This window comes from Haliotis rubra, unplaced genomic scaffold (assembly GCF_003918875.1).
Source record: "Haliotis rubra isolate DU_JTF1 unplaced genomic scaffold, ASM391887v1 Scf76, whole genome shotgun sequence".
Lineage (NCBI taxonomy): Eukaryota > Metazoa > Mollusca > Gastropoda > Lepetellida > Haliotidae > Haliotis > Haliotis rubra.
In genome coordinates, this window is record NW_025767479.1 from 1,734,018 (window position 1) to 1,753,406 (window position 19,389).

Consider the following 19,389-nt stretch of genomic DNA (forward strand, 5'->3'; position numbering starts at 1 on the left):
TAGATTATTTGTGTGATTCACTGTACATACTTAATAGAAAAAGATAACATGCAATAATCATTGTATGTACCACTGATTTAAACACAATGCTATAAGCACCAATGCAGTCCGGTTACGAAAAAGCATTAGATACACAACTGATGACCTTTCGACTCCCAATAATAAAGTTACCTGTCCAAAACAAGTTGAAATTTTGTTGTATTTTATGCTGATAGTTAGCACACAGCTTTAGTGTTCACGTAAGATATATGGATAAACTTGGGCGTAGAGGCTGTCAGTTTGAACCCTCGCTCATCTGTCATACACTTTTGAGTACTAGCATGATGGTTTAAGCCGCTGGTGGCAACATTCCAGCAATATCGCGGCGGGGGACACCAGAAATGGGCTTCAAACATTGTACCCATGCGGGGAATCAAACCCGGGTCTTCGGCGTGACGCAAATACGTTTTGAAATTGTGTCTTTTATGCTGACAATAAACGCTCAGCTTTCGTGCTCTTGTAAGATATGTGGATAAACCTGTGCACAAAGCCCTTGTGTTCACTGTATCGTTAGAACATATACTTAACAAAGCAAACCTTCACATGTGTTACTTCATGTTCCAAAACATATCCATATGGAACAAGGTGCTTGTGCTTGTGGAAAAACCTGGTTTATGGACGTAATGAGCGTACATTAAAACCGGAATTAGGCATCAACAAGCACTTGGTGCATTCTTTACAGTAAACAGTAGCATGATGGGGTCGCTTTCTGATTTCACAGGGACTACCCATATACCTTGAGGCTACAACAGCAAGGCAACGTTGTATCATTGACCGCATAACACCTGTGAACAGCGTTAGGCTAACTGTGAACTTGCTGCAGCAACATGGCGCCCAAGTCTTGAACGTTTCCGGGGTTGATGTGGCCACGTAAATGTCTTCCAAGAACATGCTATACGTGTTCTATGGGACTGAGGTCAGGTGATCTCTATTGCCATTGACGTCAATACCTGCAGTTTGCTGGAAATCTAGCCATCTGCAGGTGTCATTGTGCCCAGTTTAGACGTTCATTACAGTCTACCTGTGTCAGAATCGGCCCAACATAAGAACGTCGGGCATGAAGATGGGCAGCGCACAAGGGGTTTCGTATGGTCTGGACAGCTACGCGACCGCTGAACAGTGCGTTACTGGTAGACGTTGCGGTCGTAAAACGATGACAACATTTGATTGTCCTCGTCATGGGCGTGAATTGTCCGTCTACTGTATCTCACGGCACGTGCAACAGCTACAGTGGACTGGCCAGTCTGGAACAAGCCAATTGCACGTTCACGTTCAACATTTGTAAGGAGTGGCATTAGAATTTATCTCTCAAGGACGTGTGTTTTTCTAATCACCAGTACATTCTGTACATGTGTTGGTTGTTAGGCACATAAAACATTGTGGTCACGTAACCCATGCTTGTCGTAAGAAGCGACTAACGGGATCGAGCGTTTTCACAAAAAAAGCGTGCTGCATGCACTCCGCGTGGTTCGCCAAAGTTGAAATGGGCGTATGAGTCAGGTTAGACATTACCATTATGGTATTCGTCCATATTAACTACCATGTTCTATTCACTTTCAAAATAATTCATTTCTCCATGTATGATGTTTCTTTTTCGTTCAGTATATTTCAATGCATTAAACTGAACGCGAATCACCCCCTGGTTATCAGTTTACCGGGTATTACAGAACCACATCGTACTCAACATCCCAACACAGCTGCCTACCGTGTGTGTCTTTGTGATCCATTGGTAAATAATGTTTTATTGCTCACGTTCCTAACCTGACAGGTGTATTTGGCCTGTTGTTTGCTGATGAGTACAGAGGATTACCTGCCTTCTATGTCTATCAGTCGATTACAAGGGTCATTCCGTTGTTGAAATATGCAGTATCATGATTCCGAAATCGTGACTTTTAATCATTGTCATGGTACTATATTGGATTTTGTTAGTCACCTCAGTATCCCAAACCTGTCGTGAAAATGGAACAATAAGGTAATGTGATGCGTGAATTGACTCAACTGCATCACCGTCGTTAATGGATTATTCCTGGTTTCGTTTTGCCATGATATAACTGGAATAATTTGTGTACGATTCATCACCCTACAATAATGGTGATGACGTACGATTCATATCTCACAGCGGCGGTGGGGTAGCCTAGTGGTTAAAGCGTTCGCTCTTCACGCCGAAGGCCCGGGTTCGATTCCCCACATGGGTACAATGTGTGAAACCCGTTTCTGGTGTCCCCGCCGTGATATTACTGGAATATTGCTAAAAGCTGCGTAAAACCAAACTCACTCACTCATCACCTCACAATAATGGGGATGATGTACAGTTCATACGTACGTACGATTCATCACCTCACAATAATGTGATGATGTACAATTCAGCACCTCACAATACTGGTGATGACGTACGATTCATCACCTCACAATAATGGTGATGATGTACAATTCAGCACCTCACCTTAATGGTGATGACGTACGATTCATCATTTCACAATAATTGTGATAATGTACAATTCAGCACCTCACAATATTGGTGATGATGTACAATTCATCACCTCACCTTAATGGTGATGACGTACGATTCAGCACCTCACAATAATGGTGATGACGTACGATTCAGCACCTCACAATAATGGTGATGACGTACGATTCAGCACCTCGCAATAATGGTGATGATGTACGATTCATCATTTCACAATAATGGTGATGACGTACGATTCAGCAACTCACCTTAATGGTGATGACGTACAATTCATCATTTCACAATAATGTTGATGACGTACAATTCAGCATCTCGCAATAAGGGTGATGATGTACAATTCAGCACCTCACAATAATGGTGATGACGTACGATTCATCACCTCACAATAATGGTGATGACGTACGATTCATCACCTCACAATAATGGTGATGACGTACAATTCATCACCTCACAATAATGGTGATGACGTACAATTCAGCACCTCACAATAATGGTGATGACGTACAATTCATCACCTCACAATAATGGTGATGACGTACGATTCATCACCTCACAATAATGGTGATGACGTACGATTCATCACCTCACAATAATGGTGATGATGTACGATTCATCACCTCACAATAATGATGATGACGTACAATTCATCACCTCACAATAATGGTGATGACGTACAATTCATCACCACACAAAAGAGCGACGATGACGTACGATTCATTACCTCACAATGATTATGACGTACGAATCATCACCGAGCTGTTCTAATGGCGATGACTGGACAACGTGGCGACGTTTTTCTTTCGACCACGTGTGTTAACTTGTTAATGATTATAAATGCGCAGGAGTTTCGCCTGCATGTCGTACTTGAGACAATAGCGGATATCTGGTTCATGGTGCACTTCGGACTTGCACCTTACATGATTCTTGAACATCTAGGTCTCTGTTTAAATTTGAAAAGGATGTGTGTTTATTGTGTGGTGTTGTGCTGTGTGATATACGTTTGCGATGTGTGTTGTACTAAGCTGTTTGTATATTTGAGCGTCGTGTCGTGTCGAGTCGAGGCGTGGCGTGGCGTGGCGTGTCGTGGCGTGGCGTGGCGTGGCGTGGCGTGGCGTGGCGTGGCGTGGCGTGGCGTGGCGTGGCGTGTCGTGGCGTGGCGTGGCGTACTTGGAAATTTGTTGAGATACATGTGTTTGATTTACGTTTACGTTAAAACTAAATCTAACTCACCAGCTGAGTCATGTGAATTCAACACAAACACTCACGCCTTTTTAATCCATTTTGTTCAGTTGCGGGCCATGATGGTACCCCGACATGCTTTCTCTTTTCAACAATAAGCTGGTGTCATTACTGTGTTCTAACGATCTGTTAATTTTTAGACAGAATCTGTTTTGTTGGGTAACTTGCACCCGTTGCCGTTTTATAGTTTCCGAATTCGGATTAAGTCATTAAATTGTTACAATTTACTCCTGTAAAAGAAAAAACTGCTTCCTGAAATCGTATCATTAACAGTTTGATCACATTTTAGATTGTTCCTTCGTTTTGCATTGTTAAATGTATTGATAATGACAATGTCTAACGCTCATGAATATGTCCTCGTCAGATGCCTTACGGTGCAATTAATGGTCAATATTGTCTTGTTCAATAAACCTCTCGTGCAGTTACCGCAAAATTGATCTTCCAACCGTTTCTTATTATGGTTTGCATATATCAAGTATTCATGTAGTCAACCAGTTCATCCATTCCTTAAACCCGCAGTAGCATCAGAGTTGACCCTCATCCAGCGGTAAGGAGTGAGTGAGTGAGTGAGTTTAGCTTTACTCCGCACTCAGCAATATTCAAGCTATAAGGCAGCGGTCTGTAAATATGTGAGTCTGGACCTAGACAATCCTGTGATCAGCAGCATGAGCACCGATATACGCAATTTGGAGACTGACCACCCGATCCCATTAGTCGCATCTTACGACAAGCATGGGTTACTGAAGGCCAATTCTACCCCGGATCTTCATGGGTCTCCAGCAGTAGTATCGTGTTCGTGGCATCCTTTCAGTGAAGATACTTTTAGGATGCAGAAAACCCAGAGTATACACTGCAGTTAAGCTGCAGAGTCAATCTGTCAAAATACTTTTACTTTGAGTATCCGTTTTGTTTTTGGCAAACCTAGATTGGATCCATTCTTCATAAAGACTATGAAACAAAAACTCCTTCAATGTAATTTATTCAAGTGATTCAGAGTGTATATGTACACATTCGAAGAAACAACAATTCTTATGTAACATGAATATTATTCAAAATCCGTTAGAAATTCCAAGATTTCAGGTTAAAAGTACAATTCTCTCATGCCTTACGTAGCAAAATGTAAGGAAGATTACATTACATTTCGTGAACGCCAACTGCAAGTTTAGTCAGCCAGAGAAAATATAATACATCTCACATATTTATAAATAACATTAATTCCTGATTGAGTTTATCCAGTCGACATGCTGAGGCACGAAGGCATACACCCCTGGAAAGCCTGGCTTTGCACACCCCTCTGCCACTGACACCACGCCGTACAAAACCCATCTTTCCCCCCACCGGGCAAAATAGGGGTCCACCAGAGTCACCCTGAAAAGTAAATTGCTGGTAATAAGGATAATAAGAGATAAACATACTATTTAGTGGGTGAATGGTAAGTCTTTGCGTTTTCAGTTGAATGTTAATCCATGTTGGTGTGTATTCTTTCATTATTTGAACCCCCCCATCCACTACAGAATCTTAGACCGCCTCCGTGGTGTAGTGGTTAGAGCGTCCGCCCGGAGAGCGGAAGGTCGCGGGTTCGATCCCCGACCGCGTCATACCAAAAGACGTTAAAATATGGTACTTGTTGGTCCCTGCCTGGCACTCGGCATTAATGGGTAGAACAAGGACTGGTCGGCTCGGAGTCAGTATAATGTGTCTGAGTGAGGTATTCATGCTTCATTGCGGCATGGTATCTCAGTGGGCTAGTATTTCATAATGATTCGGGGCGGTGGGGTAGCCTAGTGGTTAAAGCGTTGGCTCGTCACGCCGAAGACACGGGTTCGAATCTCCACATGGGTACAATGTGTGAAGCCCATTTCTGGTGTCACCCGCCGTGATGTTGCTGGAATATTGCTAAAAGCGGCGTAAAACCAAAACTCAGTCAGTCAGTCATAATGATTCATACACACACGCTCTGTCGTCGTATCGCATGGTGACAATCACTGGATTGTCTGGTCCAGATTCTTCGATTATTACAAACAACACCGTACAGCTGTAATACTGCTGAACAAATACATAGTATAGCTCCTGATATAGTCACAATTGTACAATCGACTCTTCTTTCAGCAGAGATTTCTTATTGATGTGGAAATGGTTTTGCCGCTTCTATCAACACATCCAATCAGTCATTCTTTCGGGAAGACAAGAGTCATGTTGTGTCAGATAGACCTAAAATTCGTGGTCCATAGTTCTGTCCTGTTCTGTTCCGTTAAACGTTCAAGGATGCACTGTTATGGGTCTTAACAGAAGAATGTATGAAACCGGACAATCGCAGTGTTACACTCGCTCTTGGGTTTCCTAAAGACTTCAAATCTAGCTCACTCACTAACTCCCTACTGACCTTGCATGCGTCTACTCCCCCTTCTCTGAAGTACCCAGCACACAGCTGCCTGTTTGATACCAGTATATAGTCGTTGTCTGCATATGACCTTTGACAAAGGTCAAGGGGGAACAAGGGCACGTATGCCTTCTGTAGAATATCAGGAAATGTGAAACCGCCATCTAAAGAAAACAACAACATTCGTATATGATAAAGGGCCACATCATGACACCATTTCGATTATGACAGACAAAATATGACGATCTTCCTTTTTATATTTGGTTGAAGGAGAATGAAATAAAACATCTTAAAAAAATGATGTTGGAAATATATGGAGTAAAATATAAAAGGTTAACGCTAGAGAATAACGAGTCTCCGGCATCTTCCGAAATATATTTTTAAAAAGCGGAATATTGATGATGATTATATGAATAGATTCCTGAAAATAACTCACAACAACAAGTGTTTGCGAGATGGGGCAGCATGTTCTGATCTACCAGTGCCTACCTCCGTGGTCATTGTTTCCATTCAAAAGGGAATTATACGTAATACTATCTATTGTTTGTCGCATAGTAACTCAGAAATACCCTGCCATGTGATCGGATAATCATTGCGCTTGTACATAGCTGACCTGATTCAAAACTAACACTATTGTCAGTTATTTGAGAGGCATTTTAGAAGTTGTAAAGGTGAAGGAAACCAAGTTGGATGGTTTTGCTTGACGGTGTTAGTACTTACACCAAAACGCCGCACTCAATGCAATAAAGAACTTCATTATCCATACAATTTGGATTTCCTAACACTATTGTGCTGTAGGCGGTGGAAGGGAACATTAAACTGCTCGACAATTAAATGAAACATACATGACAATTTGATTTGGGCAAAGATTTATTCAAAGAATAAAGGGAAATCTGAAGTCTCATTGTCTCATTTAAAACAAATGGTCGGTAATGGAGATTTACGCACCCAGGAGCGTCCCCCATCCAGTGATGAGGCACCCAGAGCCAGCTGTGTAGGAAGTCCCCGGCTCAGGTAGACACACGCTTCTTAAATTTGTACTGGCACTCAGGGGTAAATCCTCACTAAGCCTTACAACGGCGATGTCATTGTCCTCTGAACACAAAGAAAAAGAATTGGAATGGAGAAAACCTGAAACGGGGTGAAGAACACAAAATAAAGGGATGAAGAACACAAAGTAATGAGAAGAAGTAACGGGATTAAGAACACACAAGACATGACGGGATGAAGAACACAAAGTAATGCAAAGAAGTAACGGGAAGAGGAACACAAGGCATAACGGGATGAAGAACACAAAGTAATGGGAAGCAGTAACGGGACGAGGAACACAACATAATGGGAAGAAGTAACTGGATGAAGAACACAAAGTAATGGGAGGAAGTGACGGGATGAAGAACACAAGACATGGCGGGATGTAGAACACAAGGTAATGAGAAGAAGTAACGGGATGAAGAACACAAAGTAATGGGATGAAGTAACGGGATGAAGAACACAAGACATAACGGTATGAAGAACACAAAGTCATGCGTGGAAGAAACGGGATGAAGAACACTATAATGGGAAGAAGTAACGAGATGAAGAACACAAGGCATAACAGGATGAAGAACAAAAGCATAACGAGATGAAGAACACAAAGCAATGGGAAGAAGGGAAGTATGCTGTTGACGAACCGTAACACAAAATCAGGGCAAATATACAAGTGTAAGTTCCTGCAACGCGAGGTGTGGCTCCTCACGAAACTACGCCACCCGTGCACAACAATCGTATGTAATCACACAAATACGAAAGGATATATGTTCTTTTATGTCTTCGCATGTTTTCTACAGATATGCCAACAGAGCGCAAGCCCATCACTCCGACCACTCACTTATGAGAGTAACAGTTCGAATCCAATTCTAGAATTGTTAAATAACAAGAACAAGTTCTATTCATTTCAGTTGTAAAAACGCACTACAAATGAATAGTTATATATGTCTGAATATTAATGAGTAATAGAATCGTAATCTTATCCGAATACATATACATCTATGAATGAATAATGTGTACAAAACTGACTGTTTTGGGAAATGGAAAGTCCGACTTACTGTTAGTTATGTTGTAGAGTGGGTGGGCGTCGATTTTTTCGGCAGTTATATTACTGAGTCTCCTTCTCTGAATGGAGCCATAACCAACTCTAAGCCTCTCAGGGTTGTCTTTCAGAGATCTGCAAAATACATCCCGTTCATTCAGTGAAAAGCTATTGATGGTACAAAAGGTATTTATCCAGTGATATATTTGAAGATTTGAACACGAATTCGACCATCAAAGACGAATTCAACGCATCGGCTTTCTTTTGTATACAACATGCCAGTACTGCATTTCCATTGGATATTCATTTCAATTTAGGGCGCGCGCGCGCGCGTGCGTGCGTGTGTGTGTGTGTGTGTGTGTGTGTGTGTGTTAGCACAGTGATTAAAGCGTTCGCTCGTCACGCCGAAGGGACGGGTTCGATTCCCCACATGGGTACAATGTGTGAAGCCCATTTCTGGTGTCCCACGGCGTGATATTGCTGGAATATTGCTAACAGCGCCCAAAACCATACTCCCTCATTCATTTCAATTTCAGACGTATAACATTTAAACATAATGATTCTCTTTAAAGTTGTGCTGTGCTGTATGACGGAACTGAAAATGACTCAATCGATTAATGAATCACGTGCACGTCTCAATTCTCTATATACCAAAACTAAAACTAGATAACGAATATATATACAGACAAAGCAGTCACAAAATATCCATTGGCCCTACACAATATGATGACGCAGAACATGACGATCACGTTCCTAACACGAGATGCACATCATTAACGACATTCACATACCTGCCATGACCGGAAACCCGTCACTAGCACCATTCACGTTACTCACATGATGAGAAACACGTCACTAACGACATTCACACGCACCGCACATGATGAGAAACACTTTACTCACGACATTCACATGATGAGAAACACTTTACTCACGACATTCACACGCACCGCACATGATGAGAAACACTTTACTTACGACATTCACACACCTCACACAGCAAGATACATTCACGTCACTAACGATATTCACCTACCCTACACAGTGAGAGGCAGTGACGATGTGTCGTTTATCAATGATGGAACCGGCACACAATCTTAAGGTAAACCGTTCTTCCAAGTAAACTGTCCAAGGGAACTCCTTTTCTTCGGCATCAATGCCACCCACAACACGAGGCATGGCGTACCGAGACGCGTTCCCGGTCTTTGAACTTAGGCCACACGGGGGATCTTGAAAAATAAATAAGTTCTTGCGTGATCACATGTCATGTTTTGTACAGAATATCTATGTTCTTGTCCCAGTCGGTATCTTAACAACAAAGGTCTTAATGATATTTATATTAATAAAATGTTGGGATCGTGGACAGAGTACCCCTTTTCACAGCCTACCAAATGAAGACAGAGCTCCGTTCTAGGGGTCAGTCTACCCTGTTGATTTCAAACATTTTTAAAGAGCACCAACAGTTCTTCATCGTACATTGGGATATTCAACTAGTTCTAGAAGCTTAAAGTATGGAGCATATCCCTACTACAAGCATTTAAACCTGCTGAACAACGGGGGTGTTTTGAACCGCAAGGATGATTTTTGTTTGGGAGGAACTGGCGGTATCTGATGCTCATGTATGATGCTCTTACAGAAGTAGTTCATATGCATGCTAAATCATTTTGAATCATTTACATCAACCATGCAGATCGGTGTGATCGTTGTTGTTGCACAACTGGCCGTTATCACAATAGGATCGTATAGTACTGACTGACTGACTGACTGAGTTTGGTTTTACGCCGCTTTTAGCAATATTCCAGCTACATCACGGCGGGGGAACACCAGAAGGATCGTATAGTAAATGTCCCGGAAGGTATGCGTTCGACGTGCTCAAAGGAATACCGCAGGGAGGTAGATGGGCAATGTTACCCATTGGGGAGATCGAAACATTATGCACTTGGATTTTGAAGACATTTAGTTAAAGGTTATTCTTTCCGGTAAAACTGAATTGGGATAATAGAACACCCCCAAAAAAAACAAAACAAAACAAAAAAACAACAACAAAAAACAAAACAAAACAACAAAACAAAACAAAAACCCAAACAAACAAAAACAAACCAACAAAAACACCCCATACATATTGGACAACATTTGATGGGATTGCTTAACCAAGTCGTAAAGATAATCAGATGAAATGTTACCCGTTTCACGTTTGATGGGATCCTGTGTACACTGGTAATAGTAGAACAGGTAAACACACACCGGGGACATGGTAAAGCAGCTCTGGAAATGGTTACACATAAGAGCTCGTTCCTGGGCAGCTGGAAGGAAGAATCACTTTGAAATTAAAATTTGACATCAAATGCATAGAAGATGAATTGCGTTTCTTTAATGCTGAACAGATGAACTATTGAAACGTTACCATCTTAAAAATAATAAAAAACACGTTCAAACTAAGTCAATGCAAAACACATCGCCCAAACACAACAATAGCTACGTCAAATAATTTTCGCAGAAAATATACTCTCCCAAAAAAGAAACGCATATAGGAAATTCAACTGTATTTTTATGTTTATTTTGAAACATCTTGTAGGCTTTATGAGTCAATGAAATATAGCGAAATTACACACTGGGAATGCAGACGTATCCGTCTTTGGCACTAACTCGAGGAAAGTCAGTTTGAGTGTCACATGGAGACGTGTGGTGGCGCTGAAGTCAATCCCTCGTGTGACCACCGTGGACATCCAGAACTGCACGGCATCGCCTCGGCATCGAACGAATAAGTCTCAGAATCTCGTGTTGCCCAATCGCAGCCCACTCTGCCTGTAGTGCCTGTGCGAGTTGCTGAAGTGTCTGGGGCTGAGGGTTACGGCGTTGCACCCGTCTGTCCGGGGCATCCCACAGATGTTCGATTGGGTTTAAGTCCGGTGATCTTGAGGGCCAGGGGAGCACATTGATGTTGTGGTTCTGGAGGAAGTCTCTGGTGTGACGTGCTGTGTGGGGCCTGGCATTGTCCTGTTGAAACAACTCCCTCTGGCGATCAATGATTGGAAGGAGGTGTGGGTGTAGGATTTCGTCACAGTACCGTTGAGCTGTCAGGTTGCCCTGGATCATCACCAAATCACTTCTCCTACGGCAGGTGATCGCTCCCCACATCATAACACTGTCCAGGCCGAATCTGTCCACCTGGGGAACGCAAGCGTCGGCGAAACGTTCACGTCGACGTCTGTACATCCGCATTCTTCCATCGCGTCGTTCCAATAGAAATCGCGATTCAACACTGAACCAGATTCTACGCCAATTCGGTAGGTTCCAGGCCTGAACGTTGGTGCACCATTGAACTCGATGTCGACGATGTTGTTGTCGAAGCACAGGGCCAAAATAAGGTCTTCTGGCAAGTAAACCAGCCTCCCTCAACCTGTTTCTGACGGTCTGTGCAGAAAGCCTCCTCAATCCGGGTATTTGTCGAGCGGTACTGGTCGCCGTAGCTGTTCGATGACGCAGGTGATGTACCCGGATGTAGCGATCCTGTGCCGCAGTGGTCGCTCGAGGTCGCCCACTACGAGGGACATCTGCTACCGCATTGTGCCGGCGATATCTCTCCCAGAGCCGTGAAATGGTGCTTTGGTGAACATTCATGCGTGGGGCAACTGCACGTTGAGACTGGCCAGCTTCAAGCAAACCAATGGCGATATGACAGTTGGCTTCACTTAGACGTGGCATTTTGCGTTCGTCAACAATATTCCAAATACAGTGAATAATCGACAGACAGCGATCAACCTTTTATACCCATCATTGAGACTATCTGATCCCCAACTTTCACGTGCATTGCATGTGAATTGTGTATTCTGTGACCCTACACGCCGAAATTGAAAATCATGCTGTTAAATACGGGTATTTTACGGATGGTGCGTTTTGTTGTGATGTTTCAAAACATAAACACCATAGGACTCATAAACAGAGCAAAACCTTTTGTAAAATGAATCACGTTTTAATTCATTGCTACATAAAATTGCTATTTTCATGATGCGTTTCTTTTTGGGAGAGTATATAAAAAGTGAAACACGAGCCGATTGGGAAGCCAAAACAACACGTGTAATCAGGATATATATTTGATGCAAACAGCAAGTGAAACACTCGCAGTCAGAGATATAACGCAACTGAAATTGATCGCTTGACACCCGAACCACGCAAACGGATCCTGGGTATGATACAGATTGGAGCCACCAATGCTGTTCTTATTTGGCTGCTCAATTGTTGCTGTAACTAACCTAATGCAACGTTTCGGACAGACCGGACAGAAATCAGACAGGTCAAGAACAGGCAAATCCGGGTAACTACGCCCAATGAAGACCGGTTCCTGCGTCTCGGAATCGATTCCTGGTAGTGATGTCATCCACAAAGGTATATGGTTTGCTGACATGCAGCGGTCATTCGATTACACGTGTTGTTTCGGCTTCCCAATTGGCTAACAGATATTACAGAGGACAGTTATTGACAGCGCAGCAGAGATTTAAATGAACCTGCACTGTTTGTCGTTGGCACCGACGTGACTGACAGAGGGTCGTCTTTACCGATTTGTCCGTTAAGAGCCGATGAAAGTAAAAACTGTTTACGGCCGAAAGGGGGAACCAAAGACGGTATCAGTGTGTAGGGCCGTATGGCGGAACGGAAGTTCTGGTGTGGGGAGGGATGTGTGGGCAAGAGAGGGAACAGTACTGGAAGGCGTTCCCGAAATTTGACAATGCAGCGATAAATGTATGGCATAAAAATTTATTGTCCAGTTGCCTTGCCATTTCTACAACAGCTGCCAACATCATAACAACGCCAGGCCCCATACATCCCGGACTTTGCAGAACTTCCCTGAAGCCAACAACGTCCAAGTGTTCCACGCTCCCGAGACCTTTCCCCCACAGACAACATCTGGGATGTCATGGCTCGTCATGTTTAACAGCAGCCACATCCTAGAGCCAGCCAACAAGAGTGAGTGAGTTGGGTTTTACGCCGCTTTTAGCAATATTCCAGCAATATCACGGCGGGGGGACACCAGAAATGGGCTTCACACATTGTACCCATGTGGGGAATCGAACCCGGGCTATTTCGTGACGGTCGAACGCTTTAACCACTAACCTACCCCACCGCCCCTCTACAACATGAATACATGTGATTGTTATGTCACACAATCTTAATTTACTCGTGCTCTCTGTAAACCCAGCCTTCTGAGAACAATGGCGACGTATCTTACATGACGTCCACAGACAAATGGGTTTCGGCGCGTCTAGTAGCAGGGGATGACGAGAAAAGGGAAACCAAAACTTATCAATATGACGTCTCATTGAACTTGAGCGATTTTAGATTTTTGCTTTTGCTATCCTCACCTCAAGTAGGCAACCGTCATGCCAGTATTGGCTGCTGTATGACGGTCATTTTCTATATATATTTCCATGAAATTTTGATCAATTCAATACATTTTATTTCAGGCATCTATCTTTTGTGGTTTTTACTAAGATTAATATAACCCTATAGTAAAGTTTCTTTTAGCCGTCAGTATACATTACAATGTAGGTCAATAACCTTTAGCTGCTACGAGGTAACCTGGTGTACAAAGCAACCGTTTGTCTAGTCGTTTGTCAGGCTGCAAACCTCCACATGAATACATCAGGTGTGCTCATTTCTAGAGATGTTAGGTGTCAAGACTTTTTAATTATCTATTTGAATTAATTTTGAGAGCGTACATACGAACTTTACGGAAGAAAACTCCATACTTTATAGTAAGCAACCTTTTCAATCAAGTTACACCATAAAGTCATTTCAGAAATTGCATCTGAACACTGGGAGGGTTTTATTAAATACATGTACGACACATTGTTTGTCAACTTGAACTCATGCTATCCAATTTGTAACATTGCAGGAACTTACTGACATGAACCTATTGTGAACGTCTAGTGGTACCAGTGGAGGATGGAAAACGTACCCTTTTCATGAATACATGTTGTCATCACTAATTTGCAGTGATAAATTTATATAATTCTCATCAATACTTCATCTTTTAGTTCGGCAAATATTCAAGACAAGATAGCGTCAACTCAAACTGTCACGAATCGTGTCATTAAAATCTGTGAACATACTGCGGAACTGTCTCTGTTCTTTTTCAGAATGCTATCGACGAATGTGATAATTAGACACTACAATGTTACAGTAATTATAATGTATAAGGTTGGTAATATGGATTCACGCGTTCCTTTTGGTTCCAGACTGATGGTTTGATAAACCTATATGTTTTAGTCCAAACTACATACTAATATAAAGACTAGTCGATTAAAGCATCGCAAGCTTAAGGGTATTGAGACACGTCGTTGTTTTGTCCATATTAAGGACATAAATACAAATATTCCCTCAATAGTGATAATGCTATTATGACCATCACGTGCCTTTATATACCTATACTACAGCCTATTAACACTGTACATATACTAGAGATATTGTTCACCTCAGTTAATGAAAAGTCTGTACAAACAGAATTTGTCAAATATCCATCTACCAGTATCTAATAATTGGGATGTTTACTGATCTGTAATGGTCTAAAATATAATAGACCGGTGAGTATCAGTGTATGAAGAAAACACAATACCAAACAATTACCAAAATAAAGTGACAAGACCCACATACATCATCCAGATATACTTGGCTACAAATCACCATTTAGCTACTATTAATATAGTCATGCACGAAACATCACCATGCTAAAAGGTACTGTAATGTAATGCTGTTGGAAATATATAATTAAAATAGATTAAAATTCATAAGTACTTGAAACTGTCTTAAAGAACCTTACAGGGACCTTTGACATATACATCACTTTTTGTATATCCATGGGTTTAAAAAAATAACCATACTCACCTATTTGTGTAGAAAAACATAGCAATACCAACAAAAGGAGCAGCACTCCTTGTCGTACGCAAGCTGCCATCTTGAATTAGTTTGAAGAAAGATGTTTCACGATGTAAAAACACCTGTCTCTACACCCGATGATGAGACACTCTTCACAACAAAATCTCTTTATGTGTTTAACATCCCAGTATAAGATCTAATTATAGAGAACGTCAAAGGAATAGGGATGTACAGGCCAGTGTGATGGTCTTCTCTAGCGCCTTTAGTACTGAGATGACGTTTAAGAATAACCGATGGCGCGTTTCATTGATGTGTCATTGCCAATCCGGAGAAAAAACCCTCCTGATTGACAGATGTTGATTGTTATCTTATACAGAGCAGGTAACAGGATTGAGTATCAATTATAATTGTGTTCAATATGAAATGGTTTCTATAAAATAAAGTGCGATTTAGGCACAGTAAGATAGCTCTTTTGTGAGTGTATTCTTGCAGTGGTGAAGGATATGTGCGGATCTCTATTCAAGTGTTGACAGAGAAGGCCAAAGCGGCACACCCCCCTTACAATTAGACGGCAGTGCTCTAGTTGAGTGTTCTGATTCAGTTTCACTATTTTGACAAGCCCTAAAGTGGCAGGTCTGATATTATATAACCGTTTTGAAAACATTTTCTTATCCTAGATATACTCTCATACAGTATTTACACTGTTTTTTTACACAGATGGTGAAATGAGTTAAGGAAAACTGTTTTTTTTATCAATGAACAGTGTATGGTGTGTCAGGTAAACACTTATTAGATCCAAAGAATACTCATTAAAATTTCTTTGATTGGCATTCGAGAAGTTGAGAAGATGAAGAATGGGGACAATTGTAATGGATAGACAACTTTTTTATTCTGTATAGGAACGCTTCGACGTAGATTCTAATATCGTTGTCAAGCACATTAGAATCTATGTCGAAACGTTGCCTGTACAGAATATAGAGGTCCTCATTCCCCATTAAAATTGTTGAATTAAGTGGATTTAACATATGTTATATTTGGGATTACACTTTCTAAGTAAAGTACAAATTCTAGTACTAGTACAAAGTCGCGGTGGCTGAACAGGTTAGGCGGCTGACTGTGTGTGCTGGCGATTAGGTGCCTGACTCTGAGGGTGTGGGTTCGAATCCAGGATGGGACTCAACCCCAAAAAGTATTAGAATTTGTACTTTACTAAGAAAGTGTAATCCCAAATATAACATATGTTACATTTGACCACTTTCTAAATGGCATTGTGTAATCATAGCTTTCGGCCGTGGGAGCCGTGCCAATTCACACTTATCAGAGGGGTACAGAAAGTCCGCAGTCTAGACTACCAGTTGTCCGACTTTCATTCTAGAATTTTGTGGAAGTCGCGGTGGCTGATACAGCACGCTGCATTACGTAAAAAGTAATGGAGCGAGCATACAATGGTTAGGGAGCCGAGGCCTCGAGGGGCGAGGAGCTGACTTTGTATTACTTTGGGTGCTGGCGACTTATAACGAACTGTGCCTGACTCTGATGGGTGTGGGCTTCAACAAACATTTCCGACTCAAATAACCCGTGGATGGGACTCACTATTTTCCTTTTCGTGTTTTGAATTAATGCCAAAATGTACTATTTGAAAGAATTTTGTTGGGGAAACAGGTTTTAATTTTACTAAGCCCCAAAGGTGTAATGAAAACCACTCAAATAATGTTTAACATATGTTACATTTGACCACTTTCTACAATGGCATTGTGTAATCATAAGACTGGGCCTTGGATGTGTGCGTGCGTGCGTGCGTGCGTTGGTTTGTGTATGTGAATGTGTGTGCTTGTGTGTTTGTGTGTGTATGCGTTTGTGTGTATGTTTGGTTTTGCATGTGTGACTGTGTTGGTGGGACATTATTATCAATGTTTTTATGTAACTGTGATATTTGTGTCTCATAGGCCATAAGCCTGGATGCTGTTTTTTAAATCCCCCGGAATAATGATATGTCTGTAATTGTAATTCAGATTGTGACACAATAATAAACTATATTTCTTCTTCTTCCCTTCTTCTGTATGCGTGTGTGGCGCTAGTGAGAGTGCCTGCGTGTATGTGTGTGAGTGAGTGTGTGGTGTTGGTGAAATGTGTGTCTGTATGTATGTGTGTGTATGAGTCTGTATGTGTGCATGTTGCTAGTGACAGTGTTCGTGTGCAGGTGCGTGTGAGTGCATTTGTGTACATGTGTGTATGTCTGGTGTTAGTGAACATGTGTGCTTGTATGTGGAGTATGCGTGTATGTGTGAATTGTGTATGTGTGAACGGTGATATTGAGAGGTGTACATGTATGTATGTGTGCGTTTGTGATGGGTTCATGTATGTAGTACGCATGTGTTACATGTTACACGTGTATGTATGTAATGACAGGATGGGTGTGTAAGAGTTAAAATGTAAGCTGGTGTAATCAGGAAGAAACTGGTCACAGCGAAGGGCATGCTATGTATGCTGTGTGTAAAACTATGTCTGAACAAGTGGGATGTGCACTAAGGAGATTCTCCCTGATGCTTGGTTCACTGCGGATCCTTGATTCTCCCTGATGCTTGGTTCACTGCGGATCCTAGATTCTCCCCTGATGCCTGGTTCACTGCGGATCCTAGATTCTCCCTGATGCTTGGTTCACTGCGGATCCTAGATTCTCCCTGATGCTTGGTTCACTGCGGATCCTTGATTCTCCCCTGATGCTTGGTTCACTGCGGATCCTTGATTCTCCCTGATGCTTGGTTCACTGCGGATCCTTGATTCTCCCTGATGCCTGGTTCACTGCGGATCCTTGATTCTCCCTGATGCTTGGTTCACTGCGGATCCTTGATTCTCCCTGATGCTTGGTTCACTGCGGATCCTTGATTCTCCCTGATGCTTGGTTCACTGCGGATCCTTGATTCTCCCTGATGCCTGGTTCACTGCGGATCCTTGATTCTCCCTGATGCTTGGTTCACTGCGGATCCTTGATTCTCCCTGATGCTTGGTTCACTGCGGATCCTTGATTCTCCCTGATGCTTGGTTCACTGCGGATCCTTGATTCTCTCCTGATGCTTGGTTCACTGCGGATCCTTTGATTCTCCCCTGATGCTTGGTTCACTGCGGGTCTTTGATTCTCCCCTGATGCCTGGTTCACTGCGGATCCTAGATTCTCCCTGATGCTTGGTTCACTGCGGATCCTTGATTCTCCCTGATGCTTGGTTCACTGCGGATCCTTGATTCTCCCTGATGCTTGGTTCACTGCGGATCCTTGATTCTCCCTGATGCTTGGTTCACTGCGGATCCTTGATTCTCCCTGATGTTTGGTTCACTGCGGATCCTTGATTCTCCCTGATGCTTGGTTCACTGCGGATCCTTGATTCTCCCTGATGCTTGGTTCACTGCGGATCCTAGATTCTCCATCGTGCTTGGTTCACTGCGGATCCTAGATTCTCCATGGTGCTTATGTGTTTCATTACAGCATTTCGAATCGGGTAGCCTAATGGTTAAACTCGTCACGCTGAGTACCCGGGTTCTATTCCCCACATGGGTACAATGTGTGAAGCCCTTTTTCTGGTGTCCCCCGCCGTAATATTGCTGGAATATTGCTAAAAGCTGCGTAAAAAACATACTCACTCACTCTTTCAAACTTTCGAGCTTTCAAAACGTTTTATGATAGACATGAGTTGAACATTTCAACCATTCAACCACTCAACCACTTTTCCACTCACTCAACCTCTGAACCATTCAACCATTCCTCTAACTATTTAAGTGTATTTCTGATTGTGTTATTGTCCTGGGTTATCAAACTCCCTAATTGGCAGAGGTCCCTCGCTACAGAAGATACGGACAGGTGCAGGGCAAGACAAAACAAAACCCTGTCAAAATACCAACTCCAAAGCCATTTTATAAAAAGGTGATAACATATTTATTAACCAAAACAATGACCATGGTATTATTCTATAAAACTATATATGAGTTGATCCACTGTATATGTTTAGGGACGTATGCGTAGATACCAGGGTACAGAGCTTGGGCACACCCCTTGCCGGCAGACACTATCCCATACTGCACCCACCTGTCTCCCTCGGCACAGAACAGGGGTCCACCAGAGTCCCCCTGCATAACATAAAGCGATTCAATAAAAACAGAAAATATTCAGTCTCATATATACACAAAGAACTTAGTTAAGCACCCCTGACATATCTCATGATTGAATGAGCCCCGATCTTAACCCTTGGGAGCATATCTGGGACATGATTGGTCGTCCTGTGCAACAAGGGGATCCTCCTGTACAGAACCTTGCCCAGTTGGAAGCTGTTT

The 19,389-nt window shown here is 42.3% G+C and overlaps 1 protein-coding gene across 1 annotated transcript; it reads right to left on the reverse strand.

Moving 5' to 3' along the window:
• Nucleotides 1-4,707: 4,707 nt before the first annotated feature.
• Nucleotides 4,708-15,186, reverse strand: LOC124260335 (trypsin-1-like). The gene is made up of 7 exons (XM_046694622.1): nt 15,076-15,186; nt 10,377-10,496; nt 9,230-9,422; nt 8,210-8,328; nt 7,074-7,220; nt 6,129-6,289; nt 4,708-5,113 (listed from the first exon to the last, which is right to left on the reverse strand). Exons 1-7 carry the CDS (start codon nt 15,143-15,145, stop codon nt 4,937-4,939), a joined length of 987 nt encoding a protein of 328 aa, XP_046550578.1. The 5' UTR covers nt 15,146-15,186; the 3' UTR covers nt 4,708-4,936.
• Nucleotides 15,187-19,389: the final 4,203 nt, after the last annotated feature.

Coding starts and splice junctions, on each gene's coding strand:
- LOC124260335 (XM_046694622.1), bottom strand. CDS start 15,145: ATGGCAGCTTGCGTACGACAAGGAGTGCTGCTCCTTTTGTTGGTATTG. Junction 7,221..8,209: donor ACTCTACAACATAACTAACA/GTAAGTCGGACT, acceptor CTTTGTGTTCAG/AGGACAATGACATCGCCGTT. Junction 6,290..7,073: donor TGGATGGGGGACGCTCCTGG/GTGCGTAAATCT, acceptor TGTTTTCTTTAG/ATGGCGGTTTCACATTTCCT.